At 39.4% G+C, this 13,537-nt stretch overlaps 1 protein-coding gene across 1 annotated transcript; it reads right to left on the bottom strand.

Moving 5' to 3' along the window:
* Positions 1-966: 966 nt before the first annotated feature.
* On the bottom strand, positions 967-1,802 carry LOC127223213 (transmembrane protein 186-like). The gene has a single exon (XM_051185715.1). The coding sequence runs from the start codon at positions 1,800-1,802 to the stop codon at positions 1,119-1,121; it is 684 nt and encodes a 227-aa protein (XP_051041672.1). The 3' UTR covers positions 967-1,118.
* Between the last annotated feature and the right edge of the window lie 11,735 nt (positions 1,803-13,537).

The raw sequence follows: 13,537 nt of genomic DNA, 5'->3' as shown, positions 1-13,537 counted from the left end.
CTTGAGGGGAGGGGGATTACTAAAAAGCTACTTAACTATGCATCTTGAGCTGTCAAATTACAAAGATGGTGGCTGCTTTCCTCTTTATGCAGGAACAAGTCACCTAACAAGCATGTGTGTTACCCATTATGAAAAGCAGCATGCATAGTCTCCTTCAGCTGGCAGGTTCCTTGGACAGAGTCCCTCTGTCCTGAAGACACTGTGAAGCTCCCCAGTGTAAGCAGCCCTGGACCTCCTGGTGGTCAGCATTCTCAGCTGAGTGCTGCCCCTACCTCAGCTGGTGTATAGTGGCTTCCTGATGGGGCAAAAACCAAGTCCACTCTAGGCTTCAATGCTGGCCATCTAGCTGGTGAGCACAAGGGGTACAGGGCAGCCTGGCAGCCTTCCTCAATGTTGTAAGCCCTGGGCTGCTGACCTTACACAGCACAGGGCATTTACTAGGCTTGCCTGTTTTGTGGTGCTCAGGTTGGAACTTAAGACCTATACATGCCAGGTAAGAACTCTCAACATAACTACATGCCCATCCTTAGCCATTATTGGTTATTTCCATATTCATCCCGGTGTGAGAGAGGAAGGCTCTTCTATTTCAGAGTACAATTCAAGGCTCAGACTCAACACCCTGCCCCAGGTCAAGGATGAAGTCCAGCAGAACCCAAGTGTCCAGATTCCAGTCTTTGTGTCCCTCTGCCAACCCTCCTGCTTCTGGTTTCGTAGTAGTGGGCTGCCTCTGTGACCTTGGCATAGCAGTCCTACAAGAAGTGGCTCTTCATGGAAACTTCTAGCCACTATCTGTTGGAATGCCCTATTCAGTACAATGTTCCACTTAAGGGCTTTTTCCTAAATTGGTTAATATCTTCTTTTTTGTCCCAACAAACCTTGACCTTCTCCACTTGCCTCCATCTCCAGCGCTGAGTATTAGCACACACAACCATGCCTAGTTATATGCAGTTCTAGGGATTGAAGCCAGGATTTTACTTCCTACATACTAGACAAGCAGTCTACCACCCGAGTTTCAGCCCTAGCCCCTAGTTATTAGATTCTGCCTGATCAATGTTCTTGGCCTTCATGTCTAAAATCCAAGTGTAACCAGGGCTACCTGGAGGCCTAGTTGCTATTCTTTACTTGAGTGTGGTCAGGGTTCCAAACACTTGTGAGAAACGTTCTCTGTCCAGGATTTGGCCATAGCGCAGGGTGACATAGAAGGTCTGCTTGCCACTATATTGCTGGATTCGTACCAACAGATCCTGGGCATATTCCTTGGATTCTGACAGGGGTATTATATCCGACACTACACAGTACGTATCCTGTCGCCGCCCCCAGAAGGGCAGGTGGGACACTGGAAGCATGGTACCTGACTCATTCACATACATGAAGCCCACCAGCCTCCTGCACAGCACGGCCAGGGTGAAGCAAGAGATCCCACACATAATGTGGAGTGAATTGAGGGTTACAAGGCCCTGTGAGTACCAGAACAAGCCTGGGGGTAGGGCTGCCACAGTCACAACTGTCTGCGCCAACTTCAGCCGAGATAGAAACCCAAATCTTTTGATGACTCTGAATCGGTAGATTGTGTGGAATTTCTCCATCTCTGTGCCTGGTGACTTCTTCTGCGAGGTGGGAGACTTGCTGGCCACCCACCTTTTGGAATCCCCCAGCCCAGTGCAGCACCACAGCCGGCGAAGAGGTCTCCCCCATGCGGCTGGCCCCTGAAATCTTAGCACAGCTCGAAGGAAGACAGACATAGTCAGGTCTCCTGCTATGAAAAGTAAAAGAGACTTGTCCCGGAAACTTGAAGGGTGCATGTGCAGGCGGTTAAAACAACAACAACAGCAACAACAACAACAACAACAAAACAATTTATTTTCAATAGGTTCTAAATAGACATAGCTGCATTTCAAATTCATTGTCATTTATTCCAATTTTTTCTAAAGGCACGAATAAGTAAAACATTCTTGGATTAGACACACAGTTTTAATTATTGTTTTTGCCTCCCAGGTGAAAAAACATATAATTTTTATTTATTTACTTATGTGTGTCTCTCTGTCTGAGTGCATCCTACATGTATGTAGGTGCTATGGTTTCAGAAAGGGATGTCAGATCACTTGGAGCAGGAGTTATAGGCAGCTATGAGCTGTTTGACATGGATTTTGGAAATTGAACTCAGGCCCTCTATAAGAGCAACAAGTGGTCTTAACCATGGAGCCATCACTCCAGCCCAACATACATGATTTTCAAGAAATCCAATATTGTATTATAACATGTTTCTACTGCATTCTACCTTTATTTCTGTCTTTCCTGGCTGCTACAGTGTAAGTAGGATGAATATTTACTTAATGTTTTGTTATACCTAGAAAATAGTTCTCATTATTTAGGGACTACAGGAGTAGGTATGTTTTCCTTATTTTTATTTTTTCTTTTATTTAAAATAGATATTTTTTCCTCACATAATACATCTGGTTTACCATTTACCTCACCTTTACTCTTTAAAGATTCTCCCCACCTTCTCTCCCATCTGGATCCACTACCTTTCTGTATCTAAGACATAGTATTAAAATATAACAAGATAAACTATAATAAGATAAAACACGACCTAACACATCAGAGTTGGACAAAATACACAAACAAGGAAAAGAAGCCAAGAGAAGGCACAAGAAACAGAGACCCACTTGTTTGCACACCCAGGAATCCCATAAAACACTAAACTGGAACCCACAACATAGCACAATACAAACCCATGCAGGTCCTGTGCTTCTGCTTCAGTCTGTGAGTTCAAATGATCCTTTTATTTTCTGTTTTTAATTTAAATTTGAAACACGGTTGTTTTACATGTCAATCCCAGTTCTCTCACCCTCCCATCCTCCCCTATCACCCCCATCAAACCCCAGCCCATCACTTTTCTGTTCCCCAGGGAGGGTGAGGCCTTCCATGGGGAGTCTTTAAAGTCTATCATATCATTTAGAGCAGGGCCTAGGCCCTGCCCATTGTGTCTAGGCTGAGGAAGTATTGCTCAGTGTGGGATGGGCTCTCAAAGTCCATTCCTATACTAGGGATAAATATTGGTCCATTACTAGAGGCCCCATAGACTGCCCAGTCCTCCTAACTAACACCCACATTCAGGGTGTCTGGGTTAGTCCAATGATGTCCTAGCTATCAGACTGGGATGCATGAGAGTTCCCCTTGTTCAGCTCAGCTGGGTTTCTCCAGCCTGGTTTTGACCCCTTTGCTCATCAATCTTCCCTCTCTGTAACTGGATTCCAGGAGTTTGGCTCAGTGTTTAGCTGTGGGTGTTTGTTTCTGCTTCTATCAGCTACTAGATGAAGGCTCTAGGATGGCATGTAAGGTAGTCATCAATCTCATTATCGTGGAAGGACATTTAAGGTAGCCTTTCCACTATTGCTTAGATTGTTAGTTGGGTTCATTCTTGTAGATCTCTGGGCATTTCCACTAGTGCCAGATTTCTCCTTAAATGTGTAATGGCTCCCTCTATTATGGTATCTCTTTTCTTGTTCTCCTCTATTCTTTCCCTGTCTCAATCTTCCTGCTCCCTCATGCCCACCTCTCCCCTCCTCTTCTCCCCTTCTCTTTCTCCTAACTCCCTCTGCCTCCCTCCATGCTCCCAAATTTGCTTGGGAGATCTTGTCCATTTCTCCTTCTCCAGGGGACCATGTATGTCTCTCTTAGGGTCCTGTTTGTTTCCTAACTTTTCTGGCGCCATGAATTATAGACTGGTGATCCTTTGCTGTATGTTTAAAATCCATATATGAGTGAGTACATACCATGTTTCTCTTTTTGTGACTGGCTTACCTCACTCAGGTTGGTTTCTTCAAGTTCCATTCATTTGCCTGCAAATTTCAAGATTCCATTTTTTTTTCCCACTGAATAGTAGTCTATTGTGTAAATGTACCACATCTTCTCCATCCATTATTCAGTTTTGGGACATCTAGATTGCTTCCAGTTTCTGGCTATTACAAATAATGCTGCTATGAACATAGTTGAACAGATGTCCTTATTGTATGAATGTGCATCATTTGGATATATGCTTAAGGGTGGAATTACTGGATCTTGAGGTAGACTAATTCCCATCTTCCTGAGGAACTGCCATACTGATTTCCAAAGTCACTGTACAAGTTTGCACTCCCATCAGCAGTGGGGAGTGTTCTCCTTTTTCCATATCCTCTCTAGCATAAACTGTCATTGGTGTTTTTGATTTTAGCCATTTTGACAGGAGTAAGATGGTATGTCAGAGTTGTTTTGATTTGCATTTCTCTGATGGCTAAGGATGTTGAGCAGTTTCTTAAGTGTCTTTCAGCCATTTTGGATTCTTCTACTGAGAATTCTCTTTTCAGTTCTGTACCCCACTTTTTAATAGGGTTATTTGGTGTTTTGTTGACTAGTTTGTTGAGTTCTTTGTATATTTTGGAGATCAGCCCACTGTTAGATGTAGGATTGATGAAGATCTTTTCCCAATTGGTGGACTGCCATTTTGTCTTGTTGACTGTGTCTTTTGCTTTACAGAAGCTTCTCAGTTTGAGGAGGTCCCATTTATTAATTGTCGATCTCAGTGGCTGTGCTACTGGAGTTTTATGTTCAGGAAGTGGTCTGTACCAATTTGTTCAAGGGTACCTCCCACCTTCTCTTCTAAGAGGTTCAGTGTGCCTGGATTTATGTTGAGGTATTTGATCCCTTTGGACTTGAGTTTTGTGCAAGCGATAGACATGGGTCTATCTGCAGTTTTCTACACACCATCATCCAGTTGTGTAAGAACCATTTTTTGAAGAAGCTTTCCTCCTTCCATGGTATACTTTTAGCTGTTTTGTCAAATATCAGGTGTTCGTAGGTGTGTAGGTTAATATTAGCATTTTCCATTGCATTCCATTTATCTACCTGTTTATTTTTGTGCCAATACCAAGTTGTTTTCAGGACTATAGCTCTATAGTAGAATGTGAAGTTAGGGATGTTGATGCCTCCAGAAGTTCCTTTATTGTACAGGGTTGTTTTGGCTATCCTGGGTCTTTTGTTTTTTCATATAAAGTTGAGAATTATTCTTTCAAGGTCAGTGAAGAATTGTGCTTTGATTTTGATGGGGATTGCACTGACTCTGGTGATTGCTTTTAGCATGATTGCCATTTTTACCATGTTTATCCTACCTCTGCAAGAGCGTGGGAGATCTTTCCATTTTCTGGTATCTTCTTTAATTTCTTTCTTTAAAGACACAAACTTCTTGCTATATAGGTCTTTCACTTGTTTGGTAAGCATTACTCCAAGATACTTTATGTTGTTTGTGGCTATTATAAAAGTTGCTGTTTCTTGATTTCTTTATCATTTGTATATATTAGGCCAACTGATTATTTTGAGTTAATCTTGTATCCTGCTAACTTGCTATAAGTTTTTATCAGCTGTAGGAATTTCCTGGTAGAGTTTTTCTGGTCACATATATAAACTATCCTATCACATGCAAATAGTGAAAGTTTGAATTCTTCCTTTCCAATTTGTATCCCCTTGTTCTTCTTTTGTTGTCTTGTTGCTCTAGCTAGAACTTCAAGTACAATATTGAAGAGATATGGAGAAAGTGGGCAGCCTTGTCTTGTTCCTGATTTTAGAGGAATCTCCTTAAGTTTCTCTCCATTCAGTTTGATGTTGGCTGTTGGCTTACTGTATATTGCTTTTATTATGTTTAGGTATGTTCCTGTTATTCCCGATCTCTCCAAGACCTTTATCATGAAAGGGTGTTGGATTTTGTCAAAGGCTTTTTCAGCATCTAGTGAGATTATCATGTGGTTTTTCTTATTCAGTTTATTTATATGGTAGATCACATTGAGAGATTTTCATATGTTGAACCATTTCCTGTGTCCCTGGGATAAAGCCTACTTCATCATGGTGGATGATTTCTCTGATGTGATGTTGGATTCAATTTGCCAGTATTTTATTGAGTATTTTTGCATCAATGTTCATGAGGGATATTGGCCTGTAGTTCTCTTTCTTATGTCTTTGTGTGGCTTGGGTACCAAGGTAATTGTTGCCTCATAAAAAAAGAGTTTGATAATGAACCTTCTGCTTCTATTGTGTGGAACAATTTGAGGAGTATTGGTATTAGCACTTCTTTGAATTTCTGGTAGAATTCTGCAGTGAAGCCATCTGGTCCTGGGCTTTTTGTGGTTGAAAGACTTTTGATAACTGCTTCTATTTCATTAGGGGTTATAGGTCTATTCAATTTGCTCGTCTGTTCTTGATTTAATTTTGGTAAGTGATAACTATCCAGAAATTTGTTCATTTCCTTTGAATTTTGTGGAGGATATGTTTTCAAAGTATGAACTGAAAATTCTCTGTATTTCCTTAGTGTCTGTTGTTATGTTCCCATTTTCATATCTGATTTTGCTGATTTGTATGTTCTCTCTCTCTCTGCTTTATGGTTAGTTTGGATAAAGGTTTTTCTATCTCATTGATTTTCTTCAAAAAACAACTCTTGGTTTCTACTTCATTGATTTCAGCCCTCAAATTGATTACTTCCTGGCATCTTTTCCTCCAGGGTGAGTTTTCTTCTTTTTGTTCTAAGGCTTTCAGTTGTGCTGTTAATTATCTAATGTGACTATCCTCTGTTTTCTTCATATGGGCACTTAGTGCAATGATCTTTCTTCGTAACACTGTTTTCAAAGTGTCCCATAAGTTTGGGTATGTTGTGTCTCACTCTCATTGAATTCTAGAAAATCTTTAATTTCATTATTTCTTTCTTGACCCAGGAATGGTGCAATTGTGCATTGTTCAGTGTCCTTGAATTTGTAGGAGTTCTGCACTTTGTGTTGTTGTTGAATTCCAACTTTAAAGCATGGTGGTCTGATAAGATACAGGGGACTATTCCATTTTTTTTAAAATCTGTTGAGGTTTGTTATGTTTCCTAGTATGTGGTCGATTTTAGAGAAGGTTCCATGTGGAGCAGAGAAGTTATATTCTTTTGTGTTTAGATGGAATATTCTATAGATGTCTGTTAAATCAATTGGACATAACTTCTGTTAGTTCTTTGGTTTCTTTAAGTTTCTGTCTGGTGGTCCTGTGTACTGGTGAGAGTGGGGTGTTGAAGTCTCCCACTATGAGTGTGTGAGGTTTTAACTGAGCTTTGAGTTTTAGTAGCCTTCCTTTTAGGAATGTGGTTTTCTTTATTTTTTGGTCATAGATATTCAGAATAGCAATTTCATCTTAATGGACTTCTCCTGTGATGGATATGAAATGACCTTCTTCATCTCTTTTGATTGATTTTGGTTTGAATTCTAATGTGTTAGATATTAGGACAGCTTCACATGCTTGTTTCTTTGGTCCATTTGATTGGAAGATCTTTTCTCAACCCTTTACCCTGAGGTAATGTCTGTCTTTGAAGCTTAGATGTGTTACTTGTATGCAGCAGAAGGATGGATTCTGTCTTCATATCCATTCTGTCAGCCTATGTCTTTTTATAGGCATTTTAAGACCATTACTGTTGAGGGAAAGTAAGGAGCATTGATTGTTAATTCTCATTTGTTTTTTATTTGTTGTTGGATGTGGTATAGTGAGTATATTTGCCCCACTTTTTCTTTTGGGTTCTGTTAAAGTGGGATTATCTATTGCCTATGTCTTTGTGAGCGCAGTTAACTTCCTTGGATTGGAGTTTTCCTTCTAGAACTTTCTGTAGGGCTGGATTTATAGATATGTATTGTGAAAATCTGGCATTGTCATTGAATATCTTGTTTTCTCTGTCTATAATGATTGAGATTTTGCTGGGTATAGTAGCCTGGGCAGGCATCCGTGGACTCTTAGTAGTTGTAGAACATCTATCCAGGACATTCTGGCCTTGAGAGTGTCCATAGAGAAGTCAGGTGTAATTTTGATAGGTCTGCCTTTATATGTTACCTGGCCTTTTTTTCTTTGCTGGTCTTAATATTCTTTCTTTATTCTGTTTATTGGGTGTTTTGATTATTATGTGCCGAGGGGATCTGTTTTTTGGGTCCAGTCTATTTGGTATTCAGTATGCTTCTTGTACTTTCATAGGCATGTCCTTCTTCAGATTGGGAAAGTTTTCTTCAATTATTTTGTTGAATATGTTTTCTGCACATTTGAGCTGGGTTTTTGCCTTATTCTATGGCTATTATTCTTAGATTTGGCCTTTTCATGGTGTCATACATTTCCTGAATGCTTTTTGTTAGGGATTTGTTGGATTTAAGATTTTCTTTGTCAACGAATCTATTTCCTCTACTTTATCTTCAGCGCCTGAGATTTTCTCTTTGATCTCTTGTATTCTGTTGGTTATGCTTGCATCTGTAATTCCTGATCATTTACCCTATTTTTCTATTTTGCACATTCACTCAGTTTGTGTTTTCTTCATTGTCACTTTTTCAGTTTTCAGGTCTTGAACTGTTTGAATTGTTGCCTTCATCTATTTCATTGTTTTTTGTTTGTTTGTTTGTTTTTCCCCTTGACTTTTCTTTAAGAGATTTGTTCATTTCTTGCATTTTTTTTTTTTGGGGGCTTGGTCTTTCCCTCTATTTCTTCCAGTTTTTTGTTTGTTTTTTCTTCCGTTACTTTAATGGATTTTCTCATATCATCTTTGAGGGCCTCTATCATTTTTATGAAGTTATTTTTTAATTTGTTGTCTTCTGCTTCATCTGCTTTGGTGTGTTCAGCTCTAGTTGGTGTAGAGACCCTAGATTCAGGTGGTGTCATGCTTGTCTTTCTATTGTTAGGTGTTTTCTTGTATTGCTGTCTTCTTATCACTTCTTCCAGTGGGTGCAGGTGGAGTCTTTCTCTCTCTATCCTATTCTCCTGGTGGGTGTAGGTGGGTTGGGAGTTCGATGTCTGTAACTCTTGATGATCCAAGTTCTCTTGGAGGTCTGTCCTCTGGCAGAGGTGATGGGGTCTAAAGTTGAGGTGGTCCCACGTGGATAGGTGGGACCAGTGTGCTCAGAGAAGACCCAGGAATTTCCAGTGAGTTTGGCTCAATGCTCACCTGGAGAAGCAGGCCAGCAGGACAAAGGGTGGGGGGAAGGCAGGCTCTGGGTGGTATATGGAGCAGAGTACCAGGACTTTACTATCCAGGGCCAAGACACAGGAAGATCGAGATGCAGAGCGAACCCAGGGAGTTCCCAGTGAAGGATGGGGAGGGGGGATTAGGCCTGAACTTATCCCAGGCTCACCTCTGGCAAAGTTCTTAAGGCTATGGGATTCAAAGATGAGGCTTGTGCGGCCTCAAGGTGGTCCCCCATGTGTATCCCATTTTCTTTATCCGTGTTTCTGTTGAGTTACATCTAGGTTGTTTCCTATTATTAATAGAGCAGCAATGAACATGGTTAAGCAAGTATCTTTGTGGTAGGATGAAACATCCTTTGGGTATATGTCCAAAAATGATATATCTGGGTCTGGAGATAGGTTGATTCCCATCTTCCTGTAACCCCATCATACTAATTTCCATAGTGGCTATACAAGATTGCACTCCTACCAGCAATGGATTTGTGACCCCTTTATTCCACTTTCTCCTCATTCTTACTAGCATGAGCTGTCACTTGTCTTATTGACGTAAGCCATTCTGACAGGTGTAAAAGAAAATATTAAAATAGTTTTGATTTGCATTTCCCTGATAGCTAAGGATGTTGAACATTTCTTTAAATGTTTCTCATCCATTTGAGTTTCTTCTGTTGAGAATTCTCTATTTAGATCTTTACCCAATTTTAAAATTGGGTTATTTGTTTTCTTGATGTCTAGTTTTTAAATTTTATTTATATTGTTTGGATTTTAGCCCTCTAATGGATGTGAGTTGGTAAACATATTTTCTCCCCAGGTCCCAGGTATTAATTGTTGCTATTAGTGCCCATATTAAAGATGGCTCGGCTCAGAAGCTCATCTCCTTTGCCAGTGGGTTCACTTTCTCTTCTATCAGGATCGGTGTATCTGGTTTTACATTTAGCTATTTAATCAGTTTGGAGTTGAATGTTATACAGAATGCTAAGCATGCAACAATTTGGATACTTCTCCATGCAGTCCTCTAGTTTGACCAGTGACATTTGTTGAAGATACTATCTTTTTCCAGTGTGTATTTCCGGCTTCTTTGTAAAAATTCAGGTGCCCATAGGTATGTGGGTTTGTATCTGTATCTTTAGTTAAATTCCATTGATCAACGAGTCTGATTTTGTTATTTTAGCTTTATAATACAACTCAAAATTGGAAATGGTGATACCATCAGCATTTTTAAAAGTTGTTCAGGATTGTTTTAGTTATCCTGAATATTTTTGTGTTTTCATATGAACCTGAACATTATCCTTTCAAGATCTGTGGAAAATGCTTTCAAAGTAAGGGATTATGATTAAATATTCCTGGCCCTAGCTTGGCTTATTTCTGGCCAGCTTTTCTTGACTTAAATTATCTTGTCTATGTTTGCCTCTGGGCTTTTATAGCTCTCTTTTTCTATATACCTTTCTTTACTTCCTCCTCTGTGGCTTGCTGTTTGACTGTATGCGTCTCCCCTAGAATCATCTTCTCCTTGTTCTCTCATTCCTTCTCCTCTCCAGTTTTCTTCTTCTATCTATGCTTTCTGCCTGCCAGCCCCATCTATCCTTTCTCCTACCTCTCTACTGGCCATTCAGCTCATTATTAGACCATCAAGTGTTTAGACAGGCAAAAAAAAAAAAAAAAAAAAAAAAAAAAACCCACAGCAACACAAAGTTAAACAAAAGCAAAACATCTTTACATTGTTAAACAAAAGTTCCAGAGCATAAACTAATGTAACAGACTTTAAAATAATATTCCACAACAAAATCTTCTTCGATTCCCCCAACATAGCGCCCCTTATCAGCAGGAAGTAGTTTGGAAAGAACGACGCCCAAATTTCCAAATATTGTGTATAAATGTTTGTTTTCATTTAATTGGACTTTGTTATATAAAATTAAATAAAATAAAAAAAGAATCCAACTTTCAAGATTAATCTCTTAAACATTCTTACCACTCATCCCATCACTTATAGACAAATTATTTCAAAATATAATTTACTCACTTTCCAAATACTGATCTTTTTTAAAAAAATTGATTCTTTGAGAATTTCACATCATGTACCTAATCCCACTCATCTCCAGTTCCTCCATATCTGTCCCTCACTCATATAGTGTCCCCAGAAACCTAAATAGGAATAAAAATAAGATGAAAATAAACAATATACTTTTTTAAGAAAATGGAAAACACTTACCTCTTCTGTCTTTCACACCCCTCTATTGCCTGTTCATTCATTTTAGTGGCATTGGGAGCTGGCATGGGATATATGCCATGCAGTATATCCTTTTGTCCAAACAGCATTATTTGCAAATGTTCATTATGTAATATATTGTAGATCAGGTTCAAGGCTTCTGGTTTTAGTACACCATTGAAACAGGACACCCACTGACATTTCTCTCCAGTAGCCTGAGTCATGGAGATCCTGCAGGTATTGTTCCACAGTATCAGTCCCTTTACACACTCCAAGCCTTGGATGTGTGTCTGGGTGGCAGTTGAGTTGGCTGGCCCAGACTTCTTGGATGGCTCCTCTTAGGTGAGGGCAGACCCATCTCTCCCAGGCCTGTGATGAAGGGTTGGTGTCTGGACCCCTGGCATCCACATTGCCTGTAGTAATAACTGGAGCCATGGACATTGATGCAGATCCTGGCTGCAGTAGGGCCACTGACTGAGACATGGCCCCTGGCAGCAGCTTGAGCCGGGTCCACACCATGGTCACTGGTGACAGTGCAGGACACCCAGATGACCACCAAATAATAATCTTTAAATAATAATTTTTTAAAAAAGTTCACTTCATCACTAAGATGTCCTCCTATCTTCGAGGATAAGGTTAAGTACAGAAAAAAAAGTTACCTTTAATAGTGGAAAATGACTTTCACAAAGTCCATAAACTTAATAAACTGTTGACATCTTTTGTACATGGGTTCTGTGAATTTAACTTGGGTTGTCAGGCTTGCAGGGTAAATTCTCTTACCCATTAAGCCAGGTCCAATTTTAGGTTTTATTTATTTATACATTTAAAAAAATCATTGTGTGTATCTTCATTATACATTGAAATTCAAATAGCAAGCCACATACTTTTTCTCTTTCTGAGATTGGTATTATTCACTTAATATGATTATTTTAGTTTCATTCATTTTCCTGAAAATGGCATATTTCATTTGTGTTTTCTTTTCCCTTGGTTGTGAGCCCAGTGAGTTCAATTTCATGTTCTTTTTTATTTTTCAGAGCTTAAAATTTTCTAATTTATTTCAAATAAATGATTATATTTTATAGATATATTTAATATAGAATTTGTTTTTATTTTATATATAATTGTGACTATAAATATTCTATACTAAAAACAAACTATAACACTTTATACTTGACTCACAGACTTTATTTGTATTTGTTACAGCAATTACAGTGCAGCTCAATTAAATCAAATCAAATTATGATCATCTGAATATCCCATATGTAGGTATATATGAAAGAGGGGAGAAAACATCATTTACCAACTAAAACCCATCCCTGGCTGGGCAGGGTCAGGGTCATGGTTTAGAGACTAACTCTGTCTCTAAAAACCAAAAACCAACCAACCAAACAAACAAAAACCAAAAACCATCCCCGTTGCTTATGGATGTTACCACAGCACAGGCCTTGTATCAGAAACAGGCTACTCACATATAAAAAGAAGAGCCAACATAATTAAGATATTGTGAATCAATGATTTGATTCATAGGAGCCAGAGTCTGTGGGAGATGGAGCAGCTGAGGACTCCATTTTGACTAAAACAACCATCTTAGAGGCTTGAGGTCAGTCCTATCAGCAACCCTGAGCTGTCAAGACAATACCAGGAACATAAACTTTTCCAAGAATTCAAAAGACAGGGATATCACCTCACACCTGCAGGAATGAATTATGGTATTTTCCTTTGAAAGTGTCCCCATCCCTTACCCCTGCCCCTTAGCTGTGCCACAGCCCCAAATCCCACCAAGAGGGTTGTTGTCAGCGAAAGCTGATTAAAATCTTGATAGAGTCCAGGTAATTTTTCCCATGGTCTCCAATGCCACAATAGGTTCATATGCACAGGAAACATAAATAATTTCTAAAGTCCAACTAAATTATTTTTAATTTAAAAAACAATAGAGTTTGAATTTAAGTTCTCATAAATAAAGGAGGCCAATTAAACCTAATTATTACAATGTCTTTCTTTTGTTGTTTTTGTTTTGAGACAGGTTTTCTCTGTGTAGCCTTGGCTGTCCTGGAACTCACTATGTAGACCAGGCTGGCCTTGGATTCACAAAGATCTACCTGCTTCTGCTTGTTGAGTGCTGGAATTAAAGGTATCTGCTACCATGGCTGGCAGTTTGTTGGTTGAGACAGAGTTTCTAGTTTTGGCTGGTTTGGAACTTCTTGTGCAGAAGTGGTTGGCCTTGAGGTTGAAGTGATCCACTGGTGCTCCTACCAAAGTACTAGCTGCAAGCAGAGGCCTCCACACCCAGATTACAATGTATTTCAGAAATATTTATACTAGCTAGGAGGTCAAAGGACTCTA

Source organism: Phodopus roborovskii, unplaced genomic scaffold (assembly GCF_943737965.1).
Source record: "Phodopus roborovskii unplaced genomic scaffold, PHOROB, whole genome shotgun sequence".
NCBI classification, from domain to species: Eukaryota; Metazoa; Chordata; class Mammalia; order Rodentia; family Cricetidae; genus Phodopus; species Phodopus roborovskii.
This window is presented reverse-complemented; position numbering and strand designations above follow the sequence as displayed.